This window comes from Podarcis tiliguerta (assembly GCF_965153285.1).
Source record: "Podarcis tiliguerta genome assembly, chromosome: 12".
Classification (NCBI taxonomy): Eukaryota; Metazoa; Chordata; class Lepidosauria; order Squamata; family Lacertidae; genus Podarcis; species Podarcis tiliguerta.
Window position 1 is genome coordinate 35,837,692 of NC_139545.1, and position 13,289 is coordinate 35,850,980.

Consider the following 13,289-nt stretch of genomic DNA (forward strand, 5'->3'; position numbering starts at 1 on the left):
CAGTACCCAGTGAAATCAGTATATGTCTCTTTATAGAACAAACAAAAACAATGATTTTTGAAAATAGGTATTGTGAGCACTGTCTATGTGGTTTAAAGTGCAGAATTCTCAACTAGGATATGAAACTTTATTACAGTTATATCCCACTATTTGCTCCAAGAATTTTGAGACAGTATAGATGGCTTCCTCACTGCCCCATTTAATCCTCACAGTAATCCTGTAAGGTAAGTTGGGCTGAAAAATAGGAATGAGCCCAAGGTTGTGCAATGAACTTCATGGCTGAGTGGAAATTTGGAAAGGTCATTTCCTGACATTCCAACTACTACATCACTCTTATGGCAAAAGACTGACTTTTTTTCTTCACATGGTGAAGAGCTGAAAATACCTTTGTGTATAACTTTATAGAAAATAAGACTTACCTTAGAATGAAGCTGTGTGATCTGACTGGAAATATTTTGAGGGATACCAGCGATTCTTTTCAGTTCCAGAATCTCATCTTTATTCTTTCTGATCTAAATTTTAAAAGAAATTGACAGTGCTTTAAAGTGCAGGGAATGTACTCAGTTTTCAGAGATGTTGTGAGAAATCCACAAGGGAGATAGATACAGAACACTGTTGGGTGATGGAGGGAGGCCTACAAAGTACCATCCAACTGCCTTAGGAACTCCACTCCAGATTTGTGTAGGATTTACTCATAGAATCATAGAATCATAGAGTTGGAAGAGACCACAAGGGCCATCGAGTCCAACCCCCTGCCAAGCAGGAAACACCATCAGAGCACTCCTGAGATATGGTTGTCAAGCCTCTGCTTAAAGACCTCCAAAGAAGGAGACTCCACCACACTCCTTGGCAGCAAATTCCACTGTCGAACAGCTCTTACTGTCAGGAAGTTCTTCCTAATGTTTAGGTGGAATCTTCTTTCCTGTAGTTTGGATCCATTGCTCCGTGTCCGCTTCTCTGGAACAGCAGAAAACAACCTTTCTCCCTCCTCTATGTGACACCCTTAGCCTTTTCTTCTCCCGAAGATATCCTGCAAGGCTGTGGAGGTTTAAGACCAGAGTTTTCCTTCTCCTAGATGGGCTACTGCCCCAGGATGACAAGACCCATCTGCCCCTCACTTCCTTCTACAGAACATGCTGAAACTGCCTTCTTGACTGTTGGACCCACTATTGGTCTTACCTGCCCAACCCACCCAACCTGCATCTTCACACGCAGGGGACGTCCCTAACTCCCTGAGGGTTTGAGACCCTTTGGCTACCCTCACATGGTTCAGCTGGCAAGTCGAAACCATTTCCCAGGGTGTGGCCACTGTCACATGCTTCTAGGAGCCACAGGTGAGAGCTGAGTGCAGGGTAGGGACCAAAGGTAGACAAACCACCGCAGAAGGAGCATGATGTGTCCCCCACCAGAAGTACTACCCCTCCCCTAACACCCTATACACCCTATAGAAGCAGTGTATAAATTTTGGCATATAAAAAGTAAATACATACATTCCTTTCTGCTTGGTTGCTCACCTGCCCTTCCCCTTTTACACCGCTTGGGGGTGGGGGAAAGTAAGGGAATAAGAGCAACAATGAGGTCGAGGGCTTCTCACAAAATGGGGGTGAAAGGGCGATGACACCAATTCTAGCTTTGCACATCAATTGTACACATACAAAAGCCCACCCTGGGATCAAAAGGTCTTACAAGGCCACAGTATATTTCAGCTGTTGTTGCCACATGCTAACCCTGACGTCACTTCTATTATATGATGTTGTTATTATAAAGTTCATTTAGATAAGGCATAAATTATATACTATAAAAGCTTATCTTTTAATTTTTATATAAACTCTCGATTTATGGCCCTGTCATCAGCCACAATCATCTCCAGCAGCTATTAAGTGAAGTAAAAAAATAAATAAATAAAATTCTTTAGACAAATGGGAGAAGATCAGAATGAGATAGAAGCAGGAGTAGATGCTGGATTTGTGGGCTTGAATGCTTTGAAGAGCTCTGAACCCACTTAGTTTGGAAGAAGCCACGTGACTATAGCACTTGATTTTTCCTGGTACCGTTGGTTTTATGAAAAGGGGGAAACCAAGGATACCATGAAGAGAGGCTGAGATGAGCTAAAGAACTCCAGAAGCACTCGTGGCCTGGACTGTCCCCATAGCAACGAAAAGACCTCATATCACAACTGTGTTTTCCACATGGCCCAATTACTTTTGCAGAAAGGCATGCACCCTGTGGGACAGTCGAGTCCAGAGCTGGATTGATTGAAGTGGTCTAACTCACAACAGACGGAAGTGTTCCATCAGCATTGTCAATACAACAGTGAAAGAAAATTGCACTATCTGCCAATTAGCTACCGAAACCAAATTCAAAGTATAAAGTACTATACAGCTTGGAACCAGGATACCCCAAAGATTGCCTCACCCCTTAACTACTTAATCACTGTGCTGATAGCTCAGTGGGTTAGATTGTGGTGCTGACAATGCCAGGGTTGAAGGTTTGATCCCTGTATGGGATGGCTGCATATCCCTGCATTGAAGGGGGTTGGACTAGATGATCTTCAGGATCCCTTCCAACTCTGATAGCATCTTATTGGGAGCTCTGTTTCATATGGAATAGGAATCAGGCACTTTGGAATTCCCTCCCGTTCTGTATCTGACAGGTACCACCTCTGTTGTCATTTTGGTGACTATCCAATACCTTCCTTTTTCAACAAGCCATTTAAGTGGATGCAATCTGTGGTACAGACTTTTATCCCAGTGTCTATCAGTATTAGCTCTGAAATTATTGTAATATATCATTTTATTGTTGACGCTTTGATTGCTCTTCGTTTGGGATGTTTTATGGGAAGTGATTCATAAATTAAGTTAATGAAATAAACAAATACAGTTGATGCCTGAAATTATGGTGGCGCTAGGCACCATTGTATACTCAAATCATTTTGGCTGACCTCCCCTCCCCTTCCTCTGTGCCAAATTATTGCTTGTAAGCTCCTCGGGACAGGGACCTTTCTTGTGAAACTCTATGCGCCCTGATGGCTCTGTGTAACTCCATACTGATTGACTAGAACTCTTTGCATCCAAAAGCCATTTGAAGGACACCAATGAACCAAATAAAACCACACAAAAGATTACCTGGATCAAAGTCTCCACAAGGTCTTCTTCGTTAACTTTTATTCTGCCCTGCGATCCGGTTCTGAATTCAATATTTTTGGCAGAGCCAGTATGGAACACTAAATTGCCCCTTTCGGAGGACAAGCGAGGCCTGGTGCATTGAAAAGGAAGAAGATTGCACGTGGTGTTAAATTTGCCAGAGATATAATGAAGCTGATTGATCTATGCTCTATCTGAGCAAGCCAGGTTGCAGGTTAACACCCCAAGAATGATACTTACTGATCCTGATTGATGCCCCTTTTTGCTCTCTTTTTCTCAGTAGATTCAGATCCATAGTTGAATCCAGAAATAATCAGGAATGTCACCAAAGCCCACCGAAGAGAGCCTGGACTCAACATTCCTCCCCGCAAGTCTTCCTGGACTGTGCAGTGGGTTAAAGTGAAATCTGCACTATCTTCAAGGATTAACCCAGTGTCAGGTGTACTTTGCCCTGGCAGGACTCTTTGCATATTCACAGAGATGCTTATTCAGCTCTTTCCCCCTTCTGACCCATCCATAACTTAGTTAAGAGAGAAAAGGGAGATTTCATTTGCCAGGAGTGACAATATGCCTGGTGAGTAGGTTTGAAAGAGCAGCTCCTGGGACATGTCAGCAGGTACTTCTTACCAGGCAATGCTTCTCTGTCTCCCAAGACTTCTCCCTGGACTGGTAATCTTTGTGTGTATCCTGATGGTGCCATGTAACTGTTTTTTTGTTTTACCTGCCTTGAACCCTTTCCATAGTCCCAGCAATAATGGGAACACGGCTGGAGATTCAGCCATGTTCACAATATAAAATAGCAATATAAAAAACAGAAAGTACATAATAAATACAGTGGTTCGGTTCCTCGGGTTAAGTACTTAATTCGTTCTGGAGGTCCGTTCTTAACCTGAAACTGTTCTTAACCTGAAGCACCACTTTTGCTAATGGGGCCTCCTGCTGCTGCCGCGCCGCCAGAGCACGATTTCTGTTCTCATCCTGAAGCAAAGTTCTTAACCTGAAACACTATTTCTGGATTAGCGGAGTCTGTAACCTGAAGCGTCTGTAACCTGAAGTGTATGTAACCTGAGGTACCACTGTAAAAAAAACAAAGGCTACCCAATGATCCCCACCTTCCACAACACATTTTAAAAGGGCATCAATCAGTAAAAGGCCTGAGAGGAACATTTTTGCCTGGCGCCTAAAGGTGTATATCTCCCTGAGGAGGGCATTCCACAAATGGGGAGCCACTGCAGAAAAGGCCCATTCTCATGTGGCCACCCTCCGGACCTCTCGTGGAGGAGGCACATGAAGAAGGGACTGAGAAGATGATCTCAGGAGCAGGCAGGTTCATATGGGGATAGGTGATCCTTGAGGTATTACGGTCCTGAGCCATTTAAGACTTTATGGGTCAAAACCAGCACTTTGATTTGGGCATGGAGATATCCCCACCACAGTAGATGACTCTTCCCACTCAGTTTGTTCGTGTTGGCTCAGCCTCTCCTCCACTGAGCCCTCCCCCCTTTAAACTCATAATGATCCCACTTGCAATGATAATTAATAGCAACTACCCATAATTTCAAGACGCTGTGATGGTGCATTTGATCCTGTCTGAGAACATTTCCATCTCTTTTAGATATTTCCCGTTGTTCTTTTTCTACAAAGTTATTAACTAGTAAACACTGTTCATTCACAGAAGTGGGTATGTCTGCCAAATCCACAGCTTTTAAGGGTGAAACAAAGGTCACCAATTGGTGCCACCAATCCTTTATCTGTGTATCTGCACGCCCTTATTATCTGTCCTGTTTGCCATTTCTATGCATATTAGACTCTGAATTCTGTGACTAAATCACTGTTTGTCGACGAATGCGCCCAGGAGGGTATGCTACACCTTGCCAGAGACAGAAGAGGCTATCTTTATTGATTCAGGACTTATAAACTCAGAAACCACAAGAGCACTTAAGAGGTTTCATATATCGGGGCAGCAAGATATATTGAACAACTAATGGGTTTTGATTTTAAACAAACTTACACAGGAAATTGAGCTGAATTTGATATTGAGAGTCTCCTGCAGGGTGGAAAAAATATTACATTAGGATAAGTATAGTGAAACTGTGGAAAGCTGAAAAGGAAAGTATATTTGACCGTAATTAATTGCCAAATACTTCAGTTTTTAAAAATGATACATGGAGACACAGTGCAATTCATGCCTTTAGCCAAATCTGTTAGATGAAGGCTCAGTTCTAGGAACAAACTAAGATGAATTATAGGAATAAAAGGTGACAGGATAAAAGTACATAAAATTATGCCTGGTATGAAGAAAGTGAAACACTTTTCACCTTCTCTCACAACACTAGAACTCTGTGGTTTTTTAAAATGTTTTTATAATGGTACTAAGTAACTGGAGTTGGTTATGACTTTTCTTACAAAATAGTTTGTTTATTTAAAGCATTGACACCTCAACATTCTGCTTAAGTGCAGAAACGTGCAGATGGCTTGACATAAAAATCTTAATTGTTCTTTAACAGAATGTAGAAATTTATTTGTCACTAACATATGTAGGTTATAGTGCCTGCAAATTAAAACATAGTATTAATTTTGAGTAGCGCTCTGTATTTCCACAACTGTCTTACGACAGTCATGTAAACTAAGAGAGGTTTATTCTTCCAAGAAACATTTTGTAAGGAATGTTAAACATTTGCAGTTACCCATAAAGTTCATTTAGATAAGGCATAAATTATATAATATAAAAACTAATCTTTTAATTTTTATATAAACTCTCAATTTATGGCCCTGTAATCAGCCACAATCATCTCCAGCAGCTATGTTGTTGTTTAGTCATTTAGTTGTGTCCGACTCTTCATGACCCCATGGACCAGAGCACGCCAGGCACTCCTGTCTTCCACTGCCTCCCGCAGTTTGGTCAAACTCATGTTACTAGCTTTGAGAACACTATCCAACCATCTCGTCCTCTGTCATCCCCTTCTCCTTGTGCCCTCCATCTTTCCCAGCATCAGGGTCCTTTCCAGGGAGTCTTCTCTTTTCATGAGGTGGCCAAAGTATTGGAGTCTCAGCTTCAGGATCTGTCCTTCCAATGAGCACTCAGGGCTGATTTCCTTAAGAATGGATAGGTTTGATCTTCTTGCAGTCCATTGGACTCTCAAGAGTCTCCTCCAGCACCATAACTCAAAAGCGTCCATTCTTCGGCTATCAGCCTTCTTTATGGTCCAGCTCTCACTTCCGTACATCACTACTGGGAAAACCATACCTTTAACGATACAGACCTTTGTTGCCAAGGTGATGTCTCTGCTTTTTAAGATGCTATTAAGTGCAGTAAAAATTGGTTATTTGACTACATATGTCCCGCAGTGCAGTCCTCTACTCAGAGGTATATCAATTGGACTTTCTTCTGATTTGACATGTATAACATGCACTGTATCCAGTTCCTTCGCTGGACCTTAAACGTCTGCGGCCAACGTCTCTCTGTTTTGGAATTCCTGACATCTAATACCCAATGCACATGACCTCTACAGGACCTGATCCATAAAAAATAGAAATCCAGCATGTACTACAATTAGGCCCAAAACGCTTCTTGATATTGATTTTACTGTCCAGCAGTAAAATTTGCAACACTGAAAAGTGGCTCTCTTCAGAGTGTTCCCATTTAGAGAACAGCTTGTCTTGCTTTGCCTTCTCACGGCTGCTTGGCAAAGGATATGTTTGCCTAGTTTGGAGTAATTTTTCTCCGCTTTTTATCCATGCCCAGTGACCTGCAGAGAAACTAGACTCAGGTGGCTCAAGTCCTAAATGCTACGCTCTGAAGCATCCCTTGTTTGCAAGTGGAAAAGTGAAGTAATCCTCTCTCGAGCATGCTTGTCAACCAATCATTCCTGCACCTCACTTCCCTACTCTCTTGTCTTATGTTCAGGAGCAGAAAAATCTTCTGACTAATCTGATGTCATCCTTCTGAAAGCTAGTCGCAGGTGCAAGAACGTCCTGGTCAATAATGGTGTTGTTTCAGCAATCTTTGGAGACCTATTATATTAATGATGATAAAACAATTAGAAGAGTTTATGACTCCACATCATAGCTACTTCTCCTGTATCCAGAAGAAAGGAGGACCAATAAATCCATCCTTAATAGCCAAAGAGACTATGAATTGTGATTATGGACCACTTCATGGATTTTAAAAGGTACTGCAGAGTGGCCAGTCATCTATAGCTACAGTTATTGTTCCAATTGGCCACATAAGGTTCCCCACTCAGAGAATGAGCTCACTGTTAGTATATAACAGCCCTCCCCAATGGGTGCCCCCCAGATGTTTTGGACTACAACTCCCACCAAGCTGTGGAAAAACATAAAAGTTAACTGCTCTGGGTAGACAATCACTTTACATAATTCTTACATTTGTACACTACTTCTTTAGCAATTAATTTCTTGCCACAACAACACTCCTTGAAAGAGCATTTAGGGGAGCTGAGCTGAAACTCTATTGCCACAGGCCCATTGGATACTGGGCTGTGAAATGGGTAGGAAGAGGTTGACCAAGCAGCCATGCCACAAAGGGCCAAGGTTTTCATTCAAGCAACCATGAGGGTCCAGGAATATTAAAGGTAAAGGTAAAGGGACCCCTGACCATAAGTTCCAGTTGCGACCGACTCTGGGGTTGCGGCATTCATCTTGCTTTATTGGCCGAGGGAGCCGGCGTACAGCTTCCAGGTCATGTGGCCAGCCTGACTAAGCCACTTCTGGCGAACCAGAGCAGCGCACGGAAACGTCGTTTACCTTCCCGCCGGAGTGGTACCTATTTATCTACTTGCACTTTTGGGTGTGCTTTTGAACTGCTAGGTTGGCAGGAGCAGGGACTGAGCAACGGGAGCTCACCCCGTCGCGGGGATTCGAACCGCCGACCTTCTGATCGGCAAGTCCTAGGCTCTGTGGTTGAACCCACAGTGCCACACGCCCCCCCCCCCTGGAATATTAGGGGCAAGCTATTTGGATGCTTTTTGAAATATACTCAGAGTCGCAAGGTGATTTCATGCTCTTTATTCAGCTCATAGTGGTGAGGAGGAATGAATGAAAGTCCCCTCAAAGTATCTGCTTTATATACATTATTTACACAATGGGCTGCACATGATTGGCTAATTCTGGAATTCTACTGTAAGCCAATCAGGTTGTGGATTCACTTATATCTGGAGCATGATTGGGTGGTTCCTGCCAACCAATCAGACTGCTGCATTGTTCTAGGACCAATCAGACTGATGCATTCTGAATCCTATTGTTCTAGGACCAATCAGACTGCTGCGATTTGGATCCTATTGTTCTAGGACCAATCAGACTGCTGCAGTTTGGATCCTATTCAACTCAGTACATAACACCCCTCCCCTCTAAGTTCCAGTCCTGCCCGGGAGGTCACATTCATAGTCCTCGAGGTACGCCGGCGGCCTACGTGTGCGTTGCGGCCTGTGGTGTTCCCTGGTCCGGGGTTCAGGTTCTGGCTCGTGTTCCAAGGATGCTGGCTGTGATGGGCCTGTTTGGTCTGGCGCAACCGGCTCGCTCAGTCGTGGTTCTGGTTCCGGTGTCCTTTCGGCCTCGCGGGTCCTCTCTGTATTTACTGATTCTGCCTCTCCTGCTGGCCCCTCCTGCTCTATGGGCCTCACTGCCGCTCTGTTCCCTTGGGACTCCTCTGACCTTTCCTCCTCCTGGTTTTCTCCCGGGAATCGTCGCCGTATCTGGTCGCAGTGGCGGCGCCAGCATTGCCCCCCATCCGTTAGCACCTCGTATGACACGGGGCCAGTGACCCTGGTGACTGTGGCGGGTACCCATGCTGGGCCTGCCCCAAAATTCTTTGCGTACACTGGGTCCTGGGCCTCGAAGGTCCGGGGGTTCCTGCCTTCCCCCACCACTACCTCATCCTGAGCTCTATCGGGGTGAAGGCGGTCCAATCTGATTGCAAGGCGCCGACCCATTAGTAGTTCAGCGGGGCTCCGGCCAGTCGTTGAGCTGGGGGTGCTGTGCTGTGCTAGGAGGAATGTGGCAAGGCGGTACTCCCAATCCCCTTGCGTCATGCGGCGAAGGGTGTCCTTGGTGGTCCGCACCATGCGTTCTGCTTGGCCATTGGTGGCAGGGTGGAATGGCGCCGAACGGATGTGGCGGATGGCGTTCTGCGCTGTGAAGGTTTGGAATTCTCCTGACGTGAATGCAGTCCCGTTGTCTGAGACGAGAGTGTCAGGGAGCCCGTGGGTTGCAAACAGCCTGCGTAGTACCCGGATGGCTGCGGATGTAGAAGTGGACGGTACCAGTGCGACTTCCAGCCATTTGGTGTAGGAGTCCACCACTATGAAGAATGTTTTCCCCTGAAAGGGGCCAGCAAAGTCCACATGCAGGCGTGACCATGGTGCTCGGGCGGACTCCCAGGACTGGACTGGGGCCCTTGGGGGATCTGGGCGGGATTCTTGGCAGGCCTGGCAGTGTTTGACCCAGGCCTCTATCTCTCCGTCGATCCCCGGCCACCACACATAACTCCTGGCCAGGGCCTTCATTCTTACTACCCCTGGGTGTGTCTCGTGTAGGGCTGTGAGGACCCTTTTGCGGAGGGGCTGGGGAACAACGACCCTGCTTCCCCATAACAGGCACCCCTTGTGGGCCGACAGTTCATGTTTGCGGGTTGTGTAGCCAGCGAATTCTGGCCCAGGGCTGTTGCTGGGCCATCCCCGCCACACCCAGTCCAGGACCCGGGAGATGACTCTGTCTTTCTTGGAATGGTGTGCAACTTCTTGTGCCTGAATGGGGCGGTCGGGAAGCAGCTCCAGGCTCATAACCTCTTGTGCAGGTGCTGGGTCGGGGCCTGTTTCTGGTAGTGGTAGCCTGCTGAGGGCGTCCGCATGGCCCATCGCCTTCCCAGGTCGGTGAATCAGTGCATACTGGTAGCTGGCAAGGAAAATTGACCACCTGAGGACGCGAGGAGACAGCACTTGGGGGGTCTGCTTTTCGGGGGCAAACAAGCCAAGCAACGGCTTGTGGTCAGTCACCACGGTGAAGGGCCGCCCGTACAAGAAATCATGGAATTTTTTTACTCCCTTCACAATTGCCAGCCCCTCCTTGTCTATTTGTGAGTAGTTCCGTTCGGTTGCGCTGAGTGTCTGGGAAAAGTATGCTACTGGTACCTCTCTTCCATCCGGGAGTTGGTGTCCCAGGACAGCGCCAATGCCATAGGGTGAGGCGTCGCATGCTAGCACCACCGGCAGCCTCTCGTCGAAGTGTGCCAAGACCGAGTTTGAGACAAGCAAGTCCTTGACTGCCTGGAATGCAGCCTCCTGGCGCTGGCCCCACACCCAAGGGGCTCGCTTGTCCAGAAGTCTGTGTAGGGGTTCTGCTACCGCCGCTTTGTGGGGAAGGAAGGAATGGTAAAAGTTCAATAGTCCCAAGAAGGCCTGAAGTTCAGTCTTGTTCTTGGGCGCTGGGGCATCACAAATGGCCCGTACCTTGTCCCCAGTCGGGTGGACCCCTTCTGCGTCCACCATAAATCCCAGAAAGTCCACCTGAGGCACTCCTAGTAGACATTTTTCCCGCTTCACCTTGAGACCCGCCGTCTGGAAACGGTGCAGAACGGTGCGGAGGCGGTCCTCAAACTCCTCTGGTGTGGGCCCGGCAATCAACACATCATCGAAGAAGGGGGTGACGCCAGGAATTCCTTTAAGAAGAGAGTCCATTAGGTTCTGGAATATGCCTGGTGCCACGCTGACGCCGAATTGCAGCCGCTTTACCCTGAACGCTCCTCTGTGCGTCACAATTGTCTGTGCCTCTGCTGTGGCCTCATCTACTGGTAGCTGTTGATATGCTTGGGCCAAGTCCAGCTTGCCAAAAATTTTCGACCCAGCCAGGGTGGCAAGGACATGGCTGACCACTGGCACTGGGTATGCATGGGCCGTGAGGGCCTTGTTTATGGTGCATTTGTAGTCTGCGCAGATGCGGACCGAACCATTAGGCTTGACGGGTGTGACGATTGGGGTTTCCCAGGGGGCATTAGGCACCGGCTCCAGCACTCCTTGCTCCACAAGCCGGTCCAATTCCTCGTCTATACGGGGTTTCAGGGCGAACGGGACCCGGCGGGCCTTGAGCCTGACTGGTCGTACTGCGGGGTCAAGCTGTAGGGCAATGGGGGGGCCCGTATACCGTCCCAATTTCCCATCAAAAACCCCCGGAAATTCCTTGCATATGGCATCCACGTCCATTTGTAAGCTAGTGTTGTTCACCCCGGTGACGGCTAGCCCCAGTGGTCCAAACCATGCCAATCCCAGTAAGCTAATGTAGGGGCCCTTGACCACAAGCAAGTCCAGTTGCCGCGTCCGCCCTCGGTATTGCACCCTGAAGGTCCCCACCCCCATTGTGGGGACCTTACGTTTCTGGAAGTCCCGGAGGGTGAATGGGGCCGGCCTGAGTTTGGGACCCCCAGTAGGACACAGTTTCCTTAAGGTCCTTGCCGAGATTATGGATAGATTTGAACCCGTGTCAAGCTCCATGCGGCATGGGGCCCCCTCTATCTGTACCTCTACATAAATTTTCTCTACGTTGGGGTGGGGCAACTGGTATACCTGGAAGTCCGTGAGCTCCGTTGAGTTGCCTTGGTGCGTTGGGCCCCGGGACCTGGAGCTCTTGGATTGGTCATCTGATGCCTGGTGTCGGGTGGGCCGAGCCCGACACACCCGGGCGATGTGTCCCGATTTTCTGCACTGCCTGCACTCTGCGTTGCGGAAACGGCAGGTCCTCCTCTCGTGACTTTCTCCACAGCTTGCGCAGTTCCCTCCTTCTCGTCGAGGCAGCTGTGGTATGTGGGCTGCTTGAGTGCGCTGCTGTACTCGGTGCACCTCCTCCCTGTTGGATCCTGAGTCGTCGGTGAGGTCTTCGTGGTGGACCCTCAGTTGGGACGGCTGGCTCGGCCGTGCCTCTTGCGTCGACTTCTCAGCAGCTTCCGTTGCCAGGGCCTCCTCCAGAGCGACCTGGAACGTTAGGTTCTTCTTAGCGTAGAGGCGCCGTTGCAGCTTCTCATCCCTCAGGCCACCGACGAGGCGGTCCCGAAGCATGTTCTCCAGCTCTGAGAAGTTGCAGAACCGGGCGGCTTGGCGGAGAGAGGTCACAAACCCAGTTATGGTTTCCCCAGGGGCTTGCCGCTTTGCGTAGAAGGCATTTCGACGAGCCACCACTGAGGGCTGTGGCGAAAAGTGCCCCTTCAGCTGTTCCATTATTGTTTTGTATGGAACTGTAGCGACGTCTTCAGGCGCAAGGAGAGCCCGGGCGATTTCAAACGTCTCCTCTCCGCAGACGCTGAAGAATATTGCCCTCTTCTTGGCGTCTTCTTCATCGGTGACCCCTTTGGCTTCTAGGAGGAAGGTGAAACGGGAGGCGTACGCTTCCCAGTCTCCGGATGCTGGGTTGAACGGCGAGAAGCTGCTGTTGGTTGCCATTCTGAGTTCCTTGTGTCCCGGAGCTGAAGCCTGGATACACGGTGCGAGGCAGCGGTGCGGCAGATGGCGGTGCTGCGGTGCAGTGTGTGGCAGTCAGCTCAGCGGGATCCCATCCTCGTCGCCAGTGAAATATACTCAGAGTCGCAAGGTGATTTCATGCTCTTTATTCAGCTCATAGTGGTGAGGAGGAATGAATGAAAGTCCCCTCAAAGTATCTGCTTTATATACATTATTTACACAATGGGCTGCACATGATTGGCTAATTCTGGAATTCTACTGTAAGCCAATCAGGTTGTGGATTCACTTATATCTGGAGCATGATTGGGTGGTTCCTGCCAACCAATCAGACTGCTGCATTGTTCTAGGACCAATCAGACTGATGCATTCTGAATCCTATTGTTCTAGGACCAATCAGACTGCTGCGATTTGGATCCTATTGTTCTAGGACCAATCAGACTGCTGCAGTTTGGATCCTATTCAACTCAGTACATAACACTTTTCAAGGCTAATCCTACACAGTGCAGACCCACTGAAGTTAATGGGCATGATTAACTTAGATTCAATACTTTCAATGGGCTTACTCTGAGTAGGACTTCACTGAATACCACCTGTTGTCTGTGCAGCACATGACCCTCCACCTCCCCTCCTGTGCTGCCCTATGTTAAGATGTGGACTGGGAATGTGCTTGGAGAACAGAGCCAAA

At 47.9% G+C, this 13,289-nt stretch overlaps 1 protein-coding gene across 1 annotated transcript in view; it reads right to left on the reverse strand.

The window, feature by feature from the left end:
- The window catches only part of CUBN (cubilin), a 134,775-nt gene extending 131,247 nt beyond the window's left edge, over nt 1-3,528 (reverse strand). The window contains exons 1-3 of the mRNA XM_083405700.1: nt 3,384-3,528; nt 3,126-3,255; nt 420-512 (exon numbers count right to left, since the gene is read on the reverse strand). Coding sequence (XP_083261826.1) covers nt 420-512; nt 3,126-3,255; nt 3,384-3,502 — 342 coding nt within the window. The 5' untranslated portion in view covers nt 3,503-3,528. The remainder of the gene's footprint in view (nt 1-419; nt 513-3,125; nt 3,256-3,383) is intronic.
- Nucleotides 3,529-13,289: the final 9,761 nt, after the last annotated feature.